The sequence below is a fragment of the Aulostomus chinensis genome, chromosome 20, assembly GCF_037954235.1.
Source record: "Aulostomus chinensis isolate RoL2024-O1b breed Wild chromosome 20, RoL_Achi_v1.0, whole genome shotgun sequence".
Lineage (NCBI taxonomy): Eukaryota > Metazoa > Chordata > Actinopteri > Syngnathiformes > Aulostomidae > Aulostomus > Aulostomus chinensis.
In genome coordinates, this window is record NC_141339.1 from 3,012,134 (window position 1) to 3,028,275 (window position 16,142).

A 16,142-nucleotide genomic window follows, 5' to 3' on the forward strand; every position below is an offset into this window, starting at 1 on the left:
TTCACGCATGCTATGTTTATAACGTTCTCCCCCTCAGACATGCCGTCCCCTGTCACACATGAACACCTGGAAGAGCTAAACTGGAGTCTGCGGGACGGCGAAAGCGAAATGGTATCAATAAACAGAAAGTGTTTTTTTGGTGAGAGTTTATTTGGTGGAGCAGAACTGCCAGTCGTGACAGCTCAGCCTCCCCTCATGAAGGCAAGACAAGGTGAGACTCATAGTACTACTGAGGACTACCTCATACAACTTAACGTCGATAACTCCTTAATTATAATATTCTGAAATCTTAAATATTTTAATTTATGAACAAAACTTGGTCTTAAATAATCACATTTGTCCCAGTCGTAGTTCGTGGTGTACCTGTGAGTAGCTGGTGATGAACGCATTAAAAAACGTGCGCCAAGTCGCCTAAAATTAAAATAAAATCTGAGATGTGCCCATCAGTTTTCAGAACACCAGATTTTACACCTGAGCAAGACTGTGACTTCACTTTAAGGGAGACTGAAAAATCTGCAGCCACTAAATCAGGACAGCATTTAACTCGTGTTGTCCTCCCAGTCCCAAGGAGGACACGCAGAGACAGAACACTGCTGAGAGCCGAGTGACTTGATGCTGCGTGTTATTCAAACGTGAAGCCAAAAAATGCTGCTCAAAGAAATAAATAATGTGCGTGAAGCAGTAACTTTATATGGTCCTGTAAGATCAAAATAATACGTCTGGATTTCAACAGTAAACCTGTGCTAACCTCCATAATTAAAGCAGCATGTCTGGCATTGTGTCCTGCTCACATTCGTCCCAACAGGCTTTGTGTGAATTCAAATGAAATAAACGGGTTAGTGCGCAACATTCTGTGGTTGAGACGATCCAGTGGCGTTTTCTATCTATACGTCATATAAAAACGACAGCACTTGTTTGACGTGTGTGCTAACACTGCAGCTCAGGTTGTAAAACATGATCAAATGCATGCAGCAGAACTTTGTTTCGTCATCTTCTGTCTGCCCCCTCGACACCGGACGGCGCATCCACGCCGATTGGTGGCACTTTACCTCGTAAAATATTTCCTCTTTGCCGATGTTTTGCAACTTCCTCTTCCCACAGTGGAAGCACAGCTCTACCTCCTGTGTTGGCTCAGGCAAATGTTTCAGATCAGTGAGGGAGAACCGATCCCCGTCTTTACCGGTGGTGCATTGTTTGTTTGCTGTGAAATGCCTGAAATATGGTTCATACCCACATGATGTACATTCATATTTTGTTCTGTAGCATAAAACACAGCAGTTAACCTCCCAAAGAGGTTGCTAACAATTAGCTAAACAAAACCAGACTGACAGAACAAGAAGCAGGAAGCGAGGTCGTGTGTCTCAAGCAGTCGTTCTGGCATAATTTTATACCGCTAACTTTTGCTTTTACACTGAAAAACCCGTGTAAGTTTGTAAGATTGACGCGCTGAACAAGTCATGTACGTCTCATAAACTTCAGTGAGCCCCAGAGCTGCGATCCGATGTGTGCATCTGTGTGCTACCTCAGAGATGACGGTGTCCCTGCTGTTGCTCAGATCAGTCAGCATGTTCCCGTGCGTCTCCACAGTTCTTCCCAAACCCCTCAGACTGTCATTGACGGAGCTGAACGTGACCATGACCTCCGCCAGCTCTCCATGGATGGACTTCAGATCTCCTCCCAGGCGTCCGTTGTGGACGGTGTGACCGTCCAGGCGGTTCTTCAGATCATCTATGTCTGTTTTGCACTGCCTGGTGCACTGCTCCACGTCCTCTCTGAGTCGCCCCACCTCCTCCTGAAGGTTGGAGCACACCTGGGAGCAAACCGATTCTTCCGAGTCGGCCTTTCTCCTCAGATCTGTCAGTTCTGTCTCGCACCTGCTGAGGCCGGTCATGGTGGAGTTGCGGAGCGAGCGCAGGTCTTTCTCCACCCTGCTGCAAATAGAGCAGTCCTCCAAATCCCGGCCCAGCGTCTCCACCTCTGACTGGATCCTGTCAATGTTCTCTCTGTTCTTCCCCGTCTCAGTGCTGATTGACTTCACGTTGTCTGTTAAGTCGATGATCCGGTCCGACAGCGAGTCGCCTGACACGGACAAGTCATTCAGTTTAGTGTTAAACTTCTGGATCTCTTCTTCGTTCGCCACGACTCTCCATTGTAAGGTTTTCACAGTGTCTTCAGCCTCACGGCCTCTTCCGGGATGCCCACACGTCTCGTTGCACATCTTTGTAGTTGCTGTCAGTCGTCTGTCCAGGAAGGTGGTGATGTTCTCCAGCTGACTTAAACGTCGACTGTGGTCCGTCACCGTGTCCCCCAGCACGGCCACGTCCAGCTCTATCTTCCCGATCTTGAAGCTGTTGTCATCCAGTCGACTGAGCACCATGTTGCGCAGCTGCGTGACGTCTCTCTGGACAGTGTCCTTCATATTGTTCCCAGTGTTAGTGCACCTCTGCTCAGTCTTCCTCATCGTGTTGTTCACCCTCTTCTCCAGTTCTCTTAGTCTGCCATTCAACCTGTCCTCGGTCACCCGTCCCTTTCCTCCCCCAGTCCCCGCCAGCTCCTTATCCAGTCGCCCTTTAATGGTGTCACACTTGTTGGCAGTGGAGGTGACCCGCACTTCCAGATCAGACACTCTCCTCTCCAGCTGAGTGACTGTGTTGCAGCATGCCTGGGAACGCTCCGTCTCACTGCGGGAGATTTCCAGACTTTGTCTTAAATGCTGGTCCATGGAGCCGATCAGCTTCTCCAGGGCTCGGATCCGGTCCCTGTCCTCCTGCTGCTGCCGCCTCAGGTCCTCCACACCTGCCTGGGGGGACAAGGCTTTTTTTTTATTATGACCCCTGGTTTCTGGTGTCAGATTCTCCATCTAAAACTGGAGCTCCAGGTGGAACCATTGACCAGGAATAAGACATTATGTGATGTCACACAGGGGCAGGTGGAAAGGATGTGAAGAGTTTTTAGATCTGACTGTCACCCCTGGTCCACTAAAGTGAACCTAGTGCTAGTTATGGTTCTGAGGTTGGTTCACAGGGAACTCAAACCAATGAGTTAGCATTTTTGGACATAAACACACCCGATGAACTCAGATTCCACCGAACTGAACCGTACTCAGACCACCTCAGGAGGTGGAGCAAGTATAGCAGTAGCAATCTTCTTCCAAGTGAAACTTGCCCATAATTCCAAGCAGTAAAGTAAAGTAAACTCCAGGTCATGTTAACAGATAGAGGACTGAGGCCCCATCAGAGCTGAGGTGGACCAGAAAGCAAACTCGGTCCTCTTCAGACCAACAGACAATGTGAACACAAAAAGAGCCGACTGCCTTTTCTGTTGGTCCGCTTTTTGGTTCTCCTTTAAGAGGACAGATCTTGGTTCTCTTGGATGAGGACTCTAAGTGAGAAACCCTGGGATTCAGTCTGGTTTTCCACAAGCTAGCGGTCCATCTCAACCTCTCCGCTTCCCCACGGACATTTGCTCTGCTTTTCTTATAAAAAGGACCAACAACTGGAAGTTGGTCCTGATATTCCTGCTTATTTCATTACTTGTATGTAGATGTTAGGTACATAGGGGCTGACCTGGCATGAGGAGCAGGACAGAGACACCCTTCTCTCCAGCTCTGTCAGGATTTCCTCCTTCAGTGTGTTCAGCTGGGTGGCCCCATGGCCCCCCCCCACACTGGTTCCTTCCAGGTCGTTGCCGCCTCCGTTCACCAGGTGGTTGTTGATGTTGAGCAGCGTCTGGTCGTGAACCTGAACATGCAAACGTCCACATGATTAACTGGCGTTTACAACATACGTGTCAAGTCCCTGCGGACGGATGTGAGGTACCTGGGTCCTGTTGTAGAGGTGGTCCAGCTTGGTCTGGATGCTGTTGATCGTCTCCTTCATGTGTGGCTGGGCCGAGTCCGCCGGCACGGCGACCCCGTTCAGACCCGAACTACACAAAACAGTCGACACGTCCTTAAGATACAGGTTCAAGCCTGATCACCTTTTCATTTATTATATGCTGTTATTAACCCCCCCGGATTTGAAAGCATGATTAGATGGGAAAAAACCAAATAATAAACTGTATAACTTAGCCAGAAGCAGAAAAATCTATTTCCAGATTTATAACTTTCTGTTTTTTGACGAAAGTATTGGCGATCTACACTACAACCAAAAACAATTGTGAATTACTGAAGTCAGAAAGCGTATGTGTCAAGAAATAAAGCATTTACAGTCATCGGATCCTGTAAAATAAAGCCATGATATGAGAACAACCATCATATGAACTTAAACAGCTGATGTGTAGGAGCCAGTGTGAACTATCTGAGACTGATAACAAGTTTATCGACATTATAAAAAAAAAGTTAATAGTTCGAAAGTGGCAATAGATTTTTTCCAATATTAGTTAAACTTCTGTAGTGATGTTTTCCTCTCAGTTTTTGGAAAAAAAAAAAAAACTTCTCAGAAATGTGACTTTTGGCTTTGAGACTTTTATGATTTATGGCATCATAAATGAGTTATATTGCATCTACGACATGTGAGACATCACGGTGGCCCCCCAGCAGGAAGGTTGTGGGTGAAGCCCCGGCTGGAGCAGTGGTCATCACTGTGGCCCCCCAGCAAGAAGGTTGTGGGTGGAGCCCCGGCTGCAGCACGGGGTCTTTCTGGGTGAGTCTCCATGTTCTCCCTGTTCCTGCTGGGTTCTCTCTGGTACTCCAGCTTCCTCCACAGTCCAAAGACATCAAGAGGGACCAGGTTAATCCAGACTCTAAATTGACCGTAGGCGTGGCTGGGAGAGCCAATGGTTGTCTGTCTCTATGTGCTGGCCCTGCCATGGACTGGTGACCTGTCCAGGGGGAGGGCTGCTGGGATAGGCTCCACCCCCACCACCCTCAACAGGAGTAGAGGGAGAAGATGGAGGGATGGACATGTGACTCCATCTAACCATGGCTGTCCCATCGTGTGTAGGAATGTGATGCCTGTGGTTCGCAGGGTTAAGAGACCGTTCGCTGATCCATGGCATGAGTGAAGGAGCAGGGAGGCCATGACGCTTGGTTTGAACGATCAAGTAAATAATTACGTGGTGTGGAGAGAAGCAGAAGATACACCAAGTCGTGCTCTTGTACAGTGGTTGTGTATATTTACATTGTAACCTATTGAAATTTCCTATTTATATTCTCCAATCCAAATTACACAGCCATGTATATACGTTACTAAACAAGCACATCCTCCTTCCATAAACTGACCCGCTGAGGTAAACTCATAACATGCACGGTGTGCTATACACCCACCAGCACAGAATCGCCATGCTGAAAAGTGTGCAGGTGAAAGCACTCAGCATGGTGAGAAGGACTGACAGCAAGCTTCACTTACAGCCTCTGGTTCATGTCGTGAATGGTGGTCTGCATGTTGTGGAGGTCTTTGGCCAGGCCCCGGATGGTTTCCTCCAGATCTCTGACCTTCCCACTGTCACCTGAGGACACAGTGAAGGAACAACATCGGCTGATTCAAAGATGAAAACATTCACCGTCGTAGCACCAATCACGGACAGACGCCGGCCTTGACGGCTGCTTGTCTGCTGCTCCTCAGTCAGTGGTTGTTTGGCTCCCAGCTACAGTAAGAGGGCAGGATGAACACGGATCTGATGAAATCAAAGCCTAGTTTTTAAATTTTAAATCCTCGTTTTATGTTTTCCCTGCTATTCAAAGGACACTGCTCGTTACACAAGCGGCAGCAGCGCAAACACACAAAGCATCACAACTGAAAGATTCCAGGTGGTATTGCTTTTTAAGGGAGGGGACAACAACAAGGTGCCAGACTCTGGACCCTTATCATTCACAGTTCAACTGTTTGGAATGGCTTGGACACGCCCTGAAGGGGCTTGTGTTTGAATAGACCCCGAAAGATGTCTTGAGGTAACGTCAAGCGAATCGTGTTCCAACCACACCTTCACAGTCCTGAGGAAGCTGCCTGACCTCTCAACAAGACCACTAACTCTTAATAAAACAGCAGCTGTCCTCTCCTCTGGAGTTCTCTGTTACTTTTCCTCTGCACAATGTTTGCAGGCTCAGAAATCAATCATTTATTCCCTCATAATGTGTAAAGTCTCACGGGGGACATGTTGACGCAAGCCCTGGGTTCGCCGGCGCTCCAACCACAGGACACATCCATCTTGATCATGCAAAACCACATTTCAACCGTCATCATTTTAATTTCATCTCACCGTCTCTGCCCTCTCCTCCCTTTTGTCCGCCGCCGTCGGGGTAGCCCGTCTGTGTGACGCGGGGTCGCCCGCCGTTGACCTGGGTGTCAGTTATGACCTTTGGCCCTTCATGACAGTCCTCCCCTGAGAAACCATGGCAACACTTCCACTCCATTTCTGTCACCATCTTGTAGGCCACCTTGTACCTCGGCCTCCTGTATGTGCGGTAGCTGAGGAATCAGACGACACACGTCCAAGGTAAGACAGGAGGGATCTCACAGATGAAACCTGGTCTGGATTTATTCAGACTTGATGTAGCCTGAAGCCTGAATCTGTCACTCAACGTGACATTAATGAGCGGCGGGTCTGCAGATGTGTGGATGAAGCTGTAAATCTTCTCCTGATGATGGATGGAATTAAGCTTTATAAACATCTGATGCTGTTTTTGTCTCACTCTCAGCCACTAAAACTACATTTCCTGCTGTTAAAGAGCAATATTTTACTTGGAGTGCTTATGATCAGTTTTATGTTTTTTTTATTGTTTTCAGCTGAACACCAGAGTATAATGTGGTAGTGATGTTGGTTCTGGTCCAAATCTTGATATTTGAGTGCAAAGTATTTTGACTGAATGCAGAGCAAGTACCCTACTGGGTGGAACACAGCCTCTGGGAGCAAGGGCCCATACTTCAGGGTTCCAGTGAGGCCAGCGGATATCCTGTCCAAGACTTCCTCGTTCTATCCCCTGCTCATTGTTTACAGTCTGTATAGCAACTTAGGACATTTGCATGGAGTTGAAAGGCCACGAGTAGAGAAGTAAAATAGAAAAGTAGCCATTTTACACTCAGTGATCAGCTGAAAACCACAATAACAGCTTTGTTAAATCGCCAATTAAAGCCAGTTTTACAATTCACAGTGTTGTGTCTCTTTTGCTCTCCACACAGACTATTGACATGGGTGCAACTGAGGCCTGCTCCAACCTGACTGGTTAGCTAATCGAACGGAAACCAGAGGCTTCCCCGTCCAAACATTTTCTCTCTTCCCTCCAGATTCTGCATTGATATTCTGTATAAAGAGATTAGAACATGGCTGCTCCAACTGACTTTTGTTGATGCCTGCTGCCAGAGATGTACTGACTGCGGGGCTCTGATCATATTCAGCAGCAACCACGTGTTTCCAGCTTTAATGCTCTTTTATTGGCTCCAAACAAACAGCTGATCTCCCAACCAGTGGTCGAGCCCACTCAGACTGAGAGGTCGACAGGCGTGGAACGTTCCCCTCCATTACATTAGAAAAGATGCAGGGGGGAAATGTGCATTAGGCTTAATCATCAACTGATTAGGGGCAAAATAATGTAGATAATGTTATACTGCCAGAAGATGGCGGTATAGGCACCATTATGCATGGTTGTAACAAAGCCAGTAGAAGAAGTATCGGTGCGAAACGGAGCCTCAAGAGTCTTGAGGAGTGACCTTTGGCTGAACAAGCTGTCACTGTCCAATCGACACTTAATGACCTGCTCATGCTGGTTCATGTTCATGACCAACCAGAGGTGCTGCTGTGTGTCTTATTTGTGGGTTACTGAGCGTAACGCTGAATAAAGAAGACCTGGATTATACAGGAAGACGCGGCAAGTCCATGTTTTTGGACATCCTTGGTTTTATTTGCTGTTTGTAGCTGTGACGTCGTGGTGAAATAACATCCTTGTGAGCTAGGACCTCTGTCTGTGAGTACCTGACGGGCACTTTTTGGGTGGAGTATCGTGAAGTTAAAAGTTAAGCTTTGTCAGAGTTCATTCAAAAAAGGGGATATAATCTGTGCATTTCAGCATTTATTCCTTTTTTAAGGAGTAGAAACATCCAAGCATATAGAAAACTGCAAAAACATGGGGAGTTTTTTTTGAAAGTTTGAAATCCGTTAACCTTTTCTAATGCAATACTTCAAAATGTGCATCCAAGTGCATTTCTGGAACGCCAACGACATGCTGCTCCCGAGGGCTCTCGCATGCTGTTTTGTCTTTGTGCGCGTTTCCGTGTGAAGCCGTTGCTGCTCTCCCTCCAGCACCCCCTCTGACAGACCTCCCCATGAAGCACAGAGGCTCTGAAGTTGCACCAGTGGGGCAGTGTGCCCTTTCTGTCCCTTCACCACCAATGTGCAATATAAACAGTTTGTTTGGAAAAGACGCAAAATAGCAGAGAACAGTTCACAGGCCACATGACGTCAGCGACCTCCTCACACACAACTGCCCTTCACCTCTCCTCAGCCCCTCCCTGCCCATTTCAACACCTCGCCCACATTTTTTTCCTTCTTAGCATTTTTTCAAATCCACATGGTAGGTGGAGTCAGACTCGGGGGGTCGAGTATCTCCTTAATGTGTCATTCATCTGTGACCGAGGTGACTCTGTGTTACAGTAACTAGGCAATAAATAGCCTCGGATTGGCCGGAAGTCTCCGTAAAAATTTATGGCAGCGTCACAGGCGCGTTAACAAGTCTAGACTGTATCAGTCGAGCAGGTTGCTCTCTTTAATGCCTCCCCACAAAACTCCAGTGTAGGTATCGGTATGCAAGGCTGTTTCTGTGCCATAGAAAAGATTTCATCTTCCAGCTCCCGGCTCTGAGACCGTGAGAAACAGGGAACAGACATACTCTCAGAAGAAAAACAAAAACAGGGCTCAGAGAGATGGAGGGAGGAGATGTGTAGAGTCAGAAAGTAAGAAACGACTACCATAAAAAAAGATGAAGTCAGAAGGTTGTTTTTACAGGGCAGAGATTGGACAGCAGTGCCTGGAACTGGTGTCTGTTTCATTCCTGGCATAGCCCAGGTTTAGGCCTCTGGCTGGGATCAGGAGTCCAGGCCAGGGTCAAGCAACAGGGTACTAACTTCAAAAAAGGGGAAAACATCAGGAGCACTTCATTAATGTTCTCCTCTAAATTTAACTTTCACATTTGGGAAAATCATTCATTCAATTTGCTCTAATATTTGTAGCACTGGATTTTCCCCAGGCAGCTCCAGGCAAATTGGAGCTCCAACACACTCCAGCGCTAGAAGCCAGCAGCCAAAATCCTGAGCTATAATCATGCACTTAGTGATGTTCTGGCATCCAGGCACCTTCCTGACCAGACAGCTGAAACTCCTGAGAAAGACGGAGAGAAATAAAGAGCTGACGGACAGGAAGGAGCGCGAGGAACAAATTAGACACGGGAAGTTGAGGAGGAACAAGACTGAATACAGATTAGAATCCAGCAGAAGAGAGATGGTGAGCGTGACACAAAGAAGCACTTGAGACCATTGTATTTGTGTGTGTGTGTGTGTGTGTGTGTGTGTGTGTGTGTGTGTGTGTGTGTGTGTGTGTGTCAGACAGAGATGAAAAGCTGCTCACGCCACTCGAGGACACTGTCCCCAGGTGCAGCGCTGATAGTCTGGTTTGATGTACGTCTCGACGCCGTCCTCCATCACGCAGCTCACCGTGCGTGTCACCACGTAAGCACACCAGTTCCTGTGAAATCACACACACAAGTGGAGAAGGGGAAATGACACACGAATGAGTGTGTGTGACTGCAACTTTTACACTAAGTTTAAAGTCAGATGTTGGCACAAGTGCAGCAGATATGCTCACACACTCGCTGACTCACACACACTCTGCTGCTGTTCTTTGGTTCCCAGCAAAAGAGGAACAATTTGGAAGAATAACACTAAAAAAAATGTCACTTGTTGACTTTGAGACTCCAGAGATTCCAGATCGGGGTTTCTGCCCATTTTTGTGATTATTATTATCATCATCATCATCATCATCATTATTATTGTTATTATTATTATTACTATGTGCCGCGTTCAAGAGATAATGTGCACAGTTTCAGCGACCAGTTCAGGATAACACCACAGTTTCAACAATGAGAGCTATTGTTTGCCACCCCAACACACACACACACACACACACACACACACACACACACACACACACACACACACACACACACAGGACCCATTAAGGACGTTTTATCTTTCCTCCCTGATCCCTGACCCTAACCTCGACCCTCTCAGATGAAGGTCAAGCTTTAATCCTGGACACGTCCTGACCCATAACCCATCTCCAAACATATCGGACCCTGCAAGTATAGTGAGCCCCACACCCACTCATGCTTCCATCACTTCGGGACATTACGTTGACTAACATTCCTTTTGTGGAGATCTGGAAGCCAAACCCTCAAACTGCTGGACTAAGCTTCCCCCCAACTGGAGACCACTGAGTTAGGGCGTGTTTCCACTGGCCCAAGCCCAGTGCGCCCGTACCGAGCCGTGCCGTACTGACCCGACCCGAGCCAAAGTGAGCCAATGGAAATGCGCCCTGAGCTTCACTGGAAAGCCTGAAGGTCTTCAGACGAGGGATTGGAGGAAGACGACTAGCTGAGGACAGGAAAACCAGGGCAGACCGACCAGAGGATGGGGGATCGCATAAAGAAGGAGGGAAACAGACAAAGACACGAAGTAAAGAAAACTGCGATGTAAGAGGGGAGTAATTGAAAATGAAACTTGAAATATTTCTGCTCAAAAACTCAGGGATCAAAACTACAGAGTCCAAAGGGACTGCGACAGAAGCAGCCTGGACCGGCCAGCACGCGCAGCCTGAACGACAGACCGACCAGGAACCGATGACAAAATGATGTTCAGCGATCGGAGAGCACAACTGCACGTTCAGCGGCGGTCTGGTGCTCATGTTGATGAAAGGAAGCTGCTCTGCAGCGGCGCTGAGTCACCGTCCTGTTGCTGAGTGACTCGTCCAGCTCCCGCTGCCAGTTTTTCCCCATGAACACTTTAACTCATGCTTTATGGACCGCTCTGTTTCTCATTATTACAGTAATCATCCAAAAAAAAAACAAGTCAGCCACCCAGGAGAGAAAATATCAGCACAGAGGCGGGACCCTCGCGCCGGCTCTGCTGCGCTGCTCTTTTATCCAGCTGCTGTGTTTGTGTCTTTCCGTCGCAATGATGTCAGAGATTTTGGTGGGAGGAGCTTCTCAAGTGTAACGTTAGACTCTACGTCGGTCCTCACATCTGCTAAAAGAGACCCATTTGTCCTGGTTCATGTTGAGTCCTAATGACACCCATGAGTAACAGCAGTCCTTTAAGAGGCACCTTGAACTGATTCAAGATGTCACAATGATCCACACGAGATCAGAAATCATGTGATTAACCTCATTAAATATTCGCATGGTTTGACAGGCCTCATAATTTCATGTTAGAATTGAAACATTTGAAATATGTGGAAGGTCATCAAGTTCAAGCGAGTGGGTCTGGAGCCGGCCTCCTACATCTGAAAGGAATCGATTGATAAATGAGCTTCCTAGTTTCCTCTTTGAGAGTGAGCGATCATCTGAGAAGGATACGTGCTAATAATAATACTAATAATACTAAATAAGAAGAACCTATATTTACTAAGAGCCTTTCAAAGTACCCAAGGCACTTCAATGACACGACACCACCACAGAAAACACCACAACTACGAGATTCAAAACAGATGGACAACCAGGTCTTGGGATAGCTTAGCATTAGCGCTGCTTTAATACCAGGCCTCCAAATCCTGCATCAGATTAAAAGACGACAGTATGATGGAGTGCAAAACTGCCATGGCGTTGACTTGCTGGGTCGGGATGAGTTTGATGAGCCCACAGCTAGCTTAGCCCGTCGTTGCTTCTGTCAGCAAGGTCGCTGCATCTGATATATGATGAAAAAAAGACACGCTGATGATGTCAGCGCCTCTCTGAAAGAACTGAAGAGACTTTCACTGGAAGCACTTGGAGGAGTCACACCAACTCAGGACCGCATTCCCTCCCTCGCTCCTCGTTCCAAGCAGAATAAGACGTTCAGATGGTTGCCAAGGCGCATCTAATACATGAAGAAACGTGTGGCTGATACGTCACTGGAACATTCTGCTGGAATATTTTGGGATTCACTTTTTTTTTTGGTTCACTTTCACACCGAATCAAACATCAAAGCTAGTTTTCAGAAATGCTAAATGGCTGATGCTAGAGCGGAGCTTGCCGCTCTGGTGTTACACAAGAACTGCTGTGTGTGTGTATTCCGGTCCGCGGTGACCCCGCCTCTCGCCCAATGACAGCCGGGATGGGTTCCAGCCCACCACGACCCTGAGAACAGGATAAGCGGTGGAATATTGAAAGAATGGTCTGTACTTGTATTAAAATAAAACTGGCGAAGCAGCACAGTGACAAACTCCTGAGACACCAAGTGCTTCTTTTGTTAGCGCTCCTGTCCTCTTTTCAGTCAGACACACAGACTAACGCATGTCACTCAACATGTCCTCAGCGGGCCCACGTCCGTCCCCGCCGACCCCCCCTGACCCGCAGACAGATTTAGGACACAGACATCCTTCAGTCTCTTTCTATCATCATTTTCATATTATCCAGAATGACCGTCCACAGATATTCCCCTGGTGATTACGGCCAATTAGTGTCAGCCTCAGCTTCATCTGAGGAGGGTTTTACGAGTAAAGGTTGGAGCGCACAAAGATTCCTTCATGCTGGTAAGTCAATCAGCAGCTTTGCTCTCCGTCTGTCAGTCTTTCTCTCTGTTTCACTTAATCTGCTTGTGAGCATGAGAACTGGATTTACTCAGGCAGCTCGAGGGAGTCGCTGGAACACGCGGAGAGAAAACCCAAACTGTGATAAAATCATATCTGGCAGTGATTCGTTTTTTTTCTCGACATCGTCCGTCCTTGCCTGTGTGAATCCGTCTCTTCCTGTCTCTTAATCCCACTCCACCCATGTGTCTCCCCTCTCATCCTTTCGACATGCGTTTCCCTCCCTGACCCCACACCCCATCCTCCTCACTTTGACTACACCTCTCCCCCGGGACCACGTTCCTCCCCTTCATTCCAGAGTTTATCATGGTTCATCCTCACTGCTCCCTCAAGACCTCCTGCTGCCGTCGCTACTGTACGTGGGAATGTGAACGGGACTCATTAGCCTCCTGTAAAAGTTCCTCCCAAAGAACACCAGGGACATTCGTAAAATAGTTGGTTGACATTTGAACGAATAGTTTTGGTTTTATTTGCCCGGGTATCGGATATTTTTACAGATATGTCATTATAATGGCGGTGAACTGGAATTTTGTTTGAATTGGAATTATCTGCTAAATTTAAAAAAAAAAAAGATGAAAACATGGAATTATTCTGCAGAAACACTGTCCCTATTGCTCAGGATGAACCACAGCCCTCAGCCTGTTTTCATGGGGACGATTTATGTTAATAATAACACATCCGAATGGAAAAAGGCGAGTGGGGGGTGGATGGTGTATTATTTAGAACAAAACAGGATATATAATCTGCTGGTGAGAGGGTTGTTTTTTTATTATTGAAATGTCATTTTTCAATACTTGTGACCACCACAAACACACAAAATTCCACTGTGGCTCCATCACATTAGAGAGAATGAGGTTGCAGAGGCAAATATCTCAAAATCATAGCATGTCATGGGAGGAAATGAAATGCTGCTCGTGTGTGTGTGTGTGTGTGTGTGTGTGTGTGTGTGTGTGTGTGTGTGTGTGTGTGCGCGCGTGTGTGTGCGTGTGTGTGTTGCATTTATCCCAAAAAAATTAGATTGTTCTCCAACTTGGAAAACCTTTTTAAATATGAACTTTATTTAACCATGAGAGTACAACTGAGACGAAAAATCCATGACTTCAAGGGCGATCGGTTCAAGCCAGTGAGCAGCATAAACTAAAAACATGACTTATGGACAGAAAATACTAAAGAACACAAAATAAACAAGAGGCAAACTCTTATTTCAGAAGATAAATTCATGGGCGTTAGTTGCACAACCAAGTTAAATAAGGCCTTTGACATCTTCAGGAATCTACCACTAATTCTTTCCTTTTGGATTTGAAACCATTTAACAAGATTAATTTGTGGTTTTCAAGGCAGTTTGACAACTTCCTCCATGTCTTCAGTGTAAAATACATAAACCCCCCGTTTTGGGATTTCTGTGTTTTTTTTAAACAGCACGAAGGAAGTCCCAAACTTATGAATCTAAGTTGTTATGAGGGGAGATTATGAATTTAAACACGTTTGTCTTTTACATCAATAGAAAAAAAAACAATTTATTTTGCTCTCAACTGGTTTTGACCCAGATTGTTTAAATAATAACTAAGAATGGTCCTAGTAGAGTTCCCTGTGGTATACCCTTGTTGGTAAAGGCAAGACTGGGACGTAGACCATCACTTCTTGGACACTTTTAAAAAGGTAGAATGAGAACAAGATATGTGGGTGCCGTTTGGTACCAGTTTTATGGCAGAATTCTGAAAATTGGTGAAATGCAATTTACTGAATGCAGGCAGGATGGCACGGTGGTGCAGTGGTCATCACTGTGGCCCCCAGCTAGAAGGTTGTGGGTGGAGCCCCGGCTGCAGCACGAGGTCTTTCTGGGTGAGTCTCCATGTTCTCCCTGTGCCTGCTGGGTTCTCTCTGGTACTCCAGCTTCCTCCACAGTCCAAAGACATCAAGAGGGGACCAGGTTAATCCAGACTCTAAATTGACCGTAGGCGTGGCTGGGAGAGCCAATGGTTGTCTGTCTCTATGTGTTGGCCCTGCCACGGACTGGTGACCTGTCCAGGGGGAAGGCTGCTGGGATAGGCTCCACCCCCACCACCCTCAACAGGAGAAGAGGGAGAACATGGATGGATGGATTTGGTCACACGCTACAACCTGCACTTGCTTTCGTTTACACCAAAAATAAGTTCATGGTTTTGTTTGACTGTTTTAGCATTTAACCAAAACCGTGATCATTCTAACCGTCAACCAGGTGCTTTGAAGAGTTTATTATACAAAAGCCTTGAACGTGTCACCCCTGAAAAAGTTACTGATCCAACGGCTGTTCATGAAGCTATCGTCCTGTGGCCAGCTTGCAATAAGATCCGTCCTGAGGGATGGACCACAAGTGGATCCCTGAGATCTGACCGCTGAAACCACATTCAGAGGTGGTCTGGGCCACATGTGGCCAGACTTCTTCAGTAGCGTGTATGCAAATGAGTCCTGGGCCTCATTGAAGGGCCGATTCATCAGCTGGCATGCTTGGTTCAAGCAGAAATATCAAAGCGCGCAAACAGCAGCGCATTACTACAACATCTGAGAATATCTGAGAGATTATTATGGCTGTAACAAACATCTTTGGTGATTCAATTTGTCAGGAACCAGCTGGACAACAGACCTGCTCTGTCTCATCGTGACTTCTCTCGCTCTGCTTTTTATTTCCAACTGATTAACATGAGTAAAGTATCACCGGCTGTGCTGCTGGCGCTCTTCTTAACGAGCTACTGCCTCTCACTAAGAGATCTCTCCTCTCTATTATTTTATTAAAATGCTGTATGTGGAATAAATATAGGTGTTTATTTCCATACAGAAGCGGAAAGTCAAATCAGGTCACAGGAGACGATGGTGGCGATGCTGATTCCAGTGTGATCGGATCACATCAGGGCAGATCTCACTACCAGGAGGGTGCGGGACTCTGCGCCTCATCCTGTAAGCTCTTAAATCCTCTCAGCGCTGAGATTTTCTTCGAGAAACACGTATTCCGTGGAGACTGGGCTCAGCCTGGAGCCAGATTGGTAACCAAATGCCATTTGGCTGAAATCAACCAGTGCGCCTGCATCCAAGGTGCTGCAACTCCTCATCTGGATTTGCAATCCTCCAAGATGAGTGGTTCATCAAAAGAGCTCCACATGACTTCCTCTAGCTACACACTGAGCTGTATCAAGTTTTCGTCTTGCATCATGTGGTTAGTTATACAGTGTTTAATGAATCTATCAGAGCTCGGAGCCCTGATGGTTGAGAGCAAGAGTCTGCCATCGCGCCGGTCAAATCAGACCTCGTCAGCAGGAACACAGCTGTCTCTCTGCTCGTGTTCGCCCAGAGTCCTGCGGTTCACGGCGGCGGTTCTTGTTGCTGGGGTTATCTTG

The 16,142-nt window shown here is 46.9% G+C and overlaps 1 protein-coding gene across 1 annotated transcript in view; it reads right to left on the reverse strand.

The window, feature by feature from the left end:
* emilin1a (elastin microfibril interfacer 1a) overlaps positions 1–16,142 on the reverse strand; it is a 33,393-nt gene that overhangs the window by 5,087 nt on the left and 12,164 nt on the right. Inside the window, exons 2-7 of the mRNA XM_086189841.1 lie at positions 9,556–9,672; positions 6,199–6,407; positions 5,349–5,448; positions 3,819–3,927; positions 3,567–3,740; positions 1,523–2,800 (exon numbers count right to left, since the gene is read on the reverse strand). Of these exons, the coding sequence (XP_086045967.1) occupies positions 1,523–2,800; positions 3,567–3,740; positions 3,819–3,927; positions 5,349–5,448; positions 6,199–6,407; positions 9,556–9,672 (1,987 nt within the window). The remainder of the gene's footprint in view (positions 1–1,522; positions 2,801–3,566; positions 3,741–3,818; positions 3,928–5,348; positions 5,449–6,198; positions 6,408–9,555; positions 9,673–16,142) is intronic.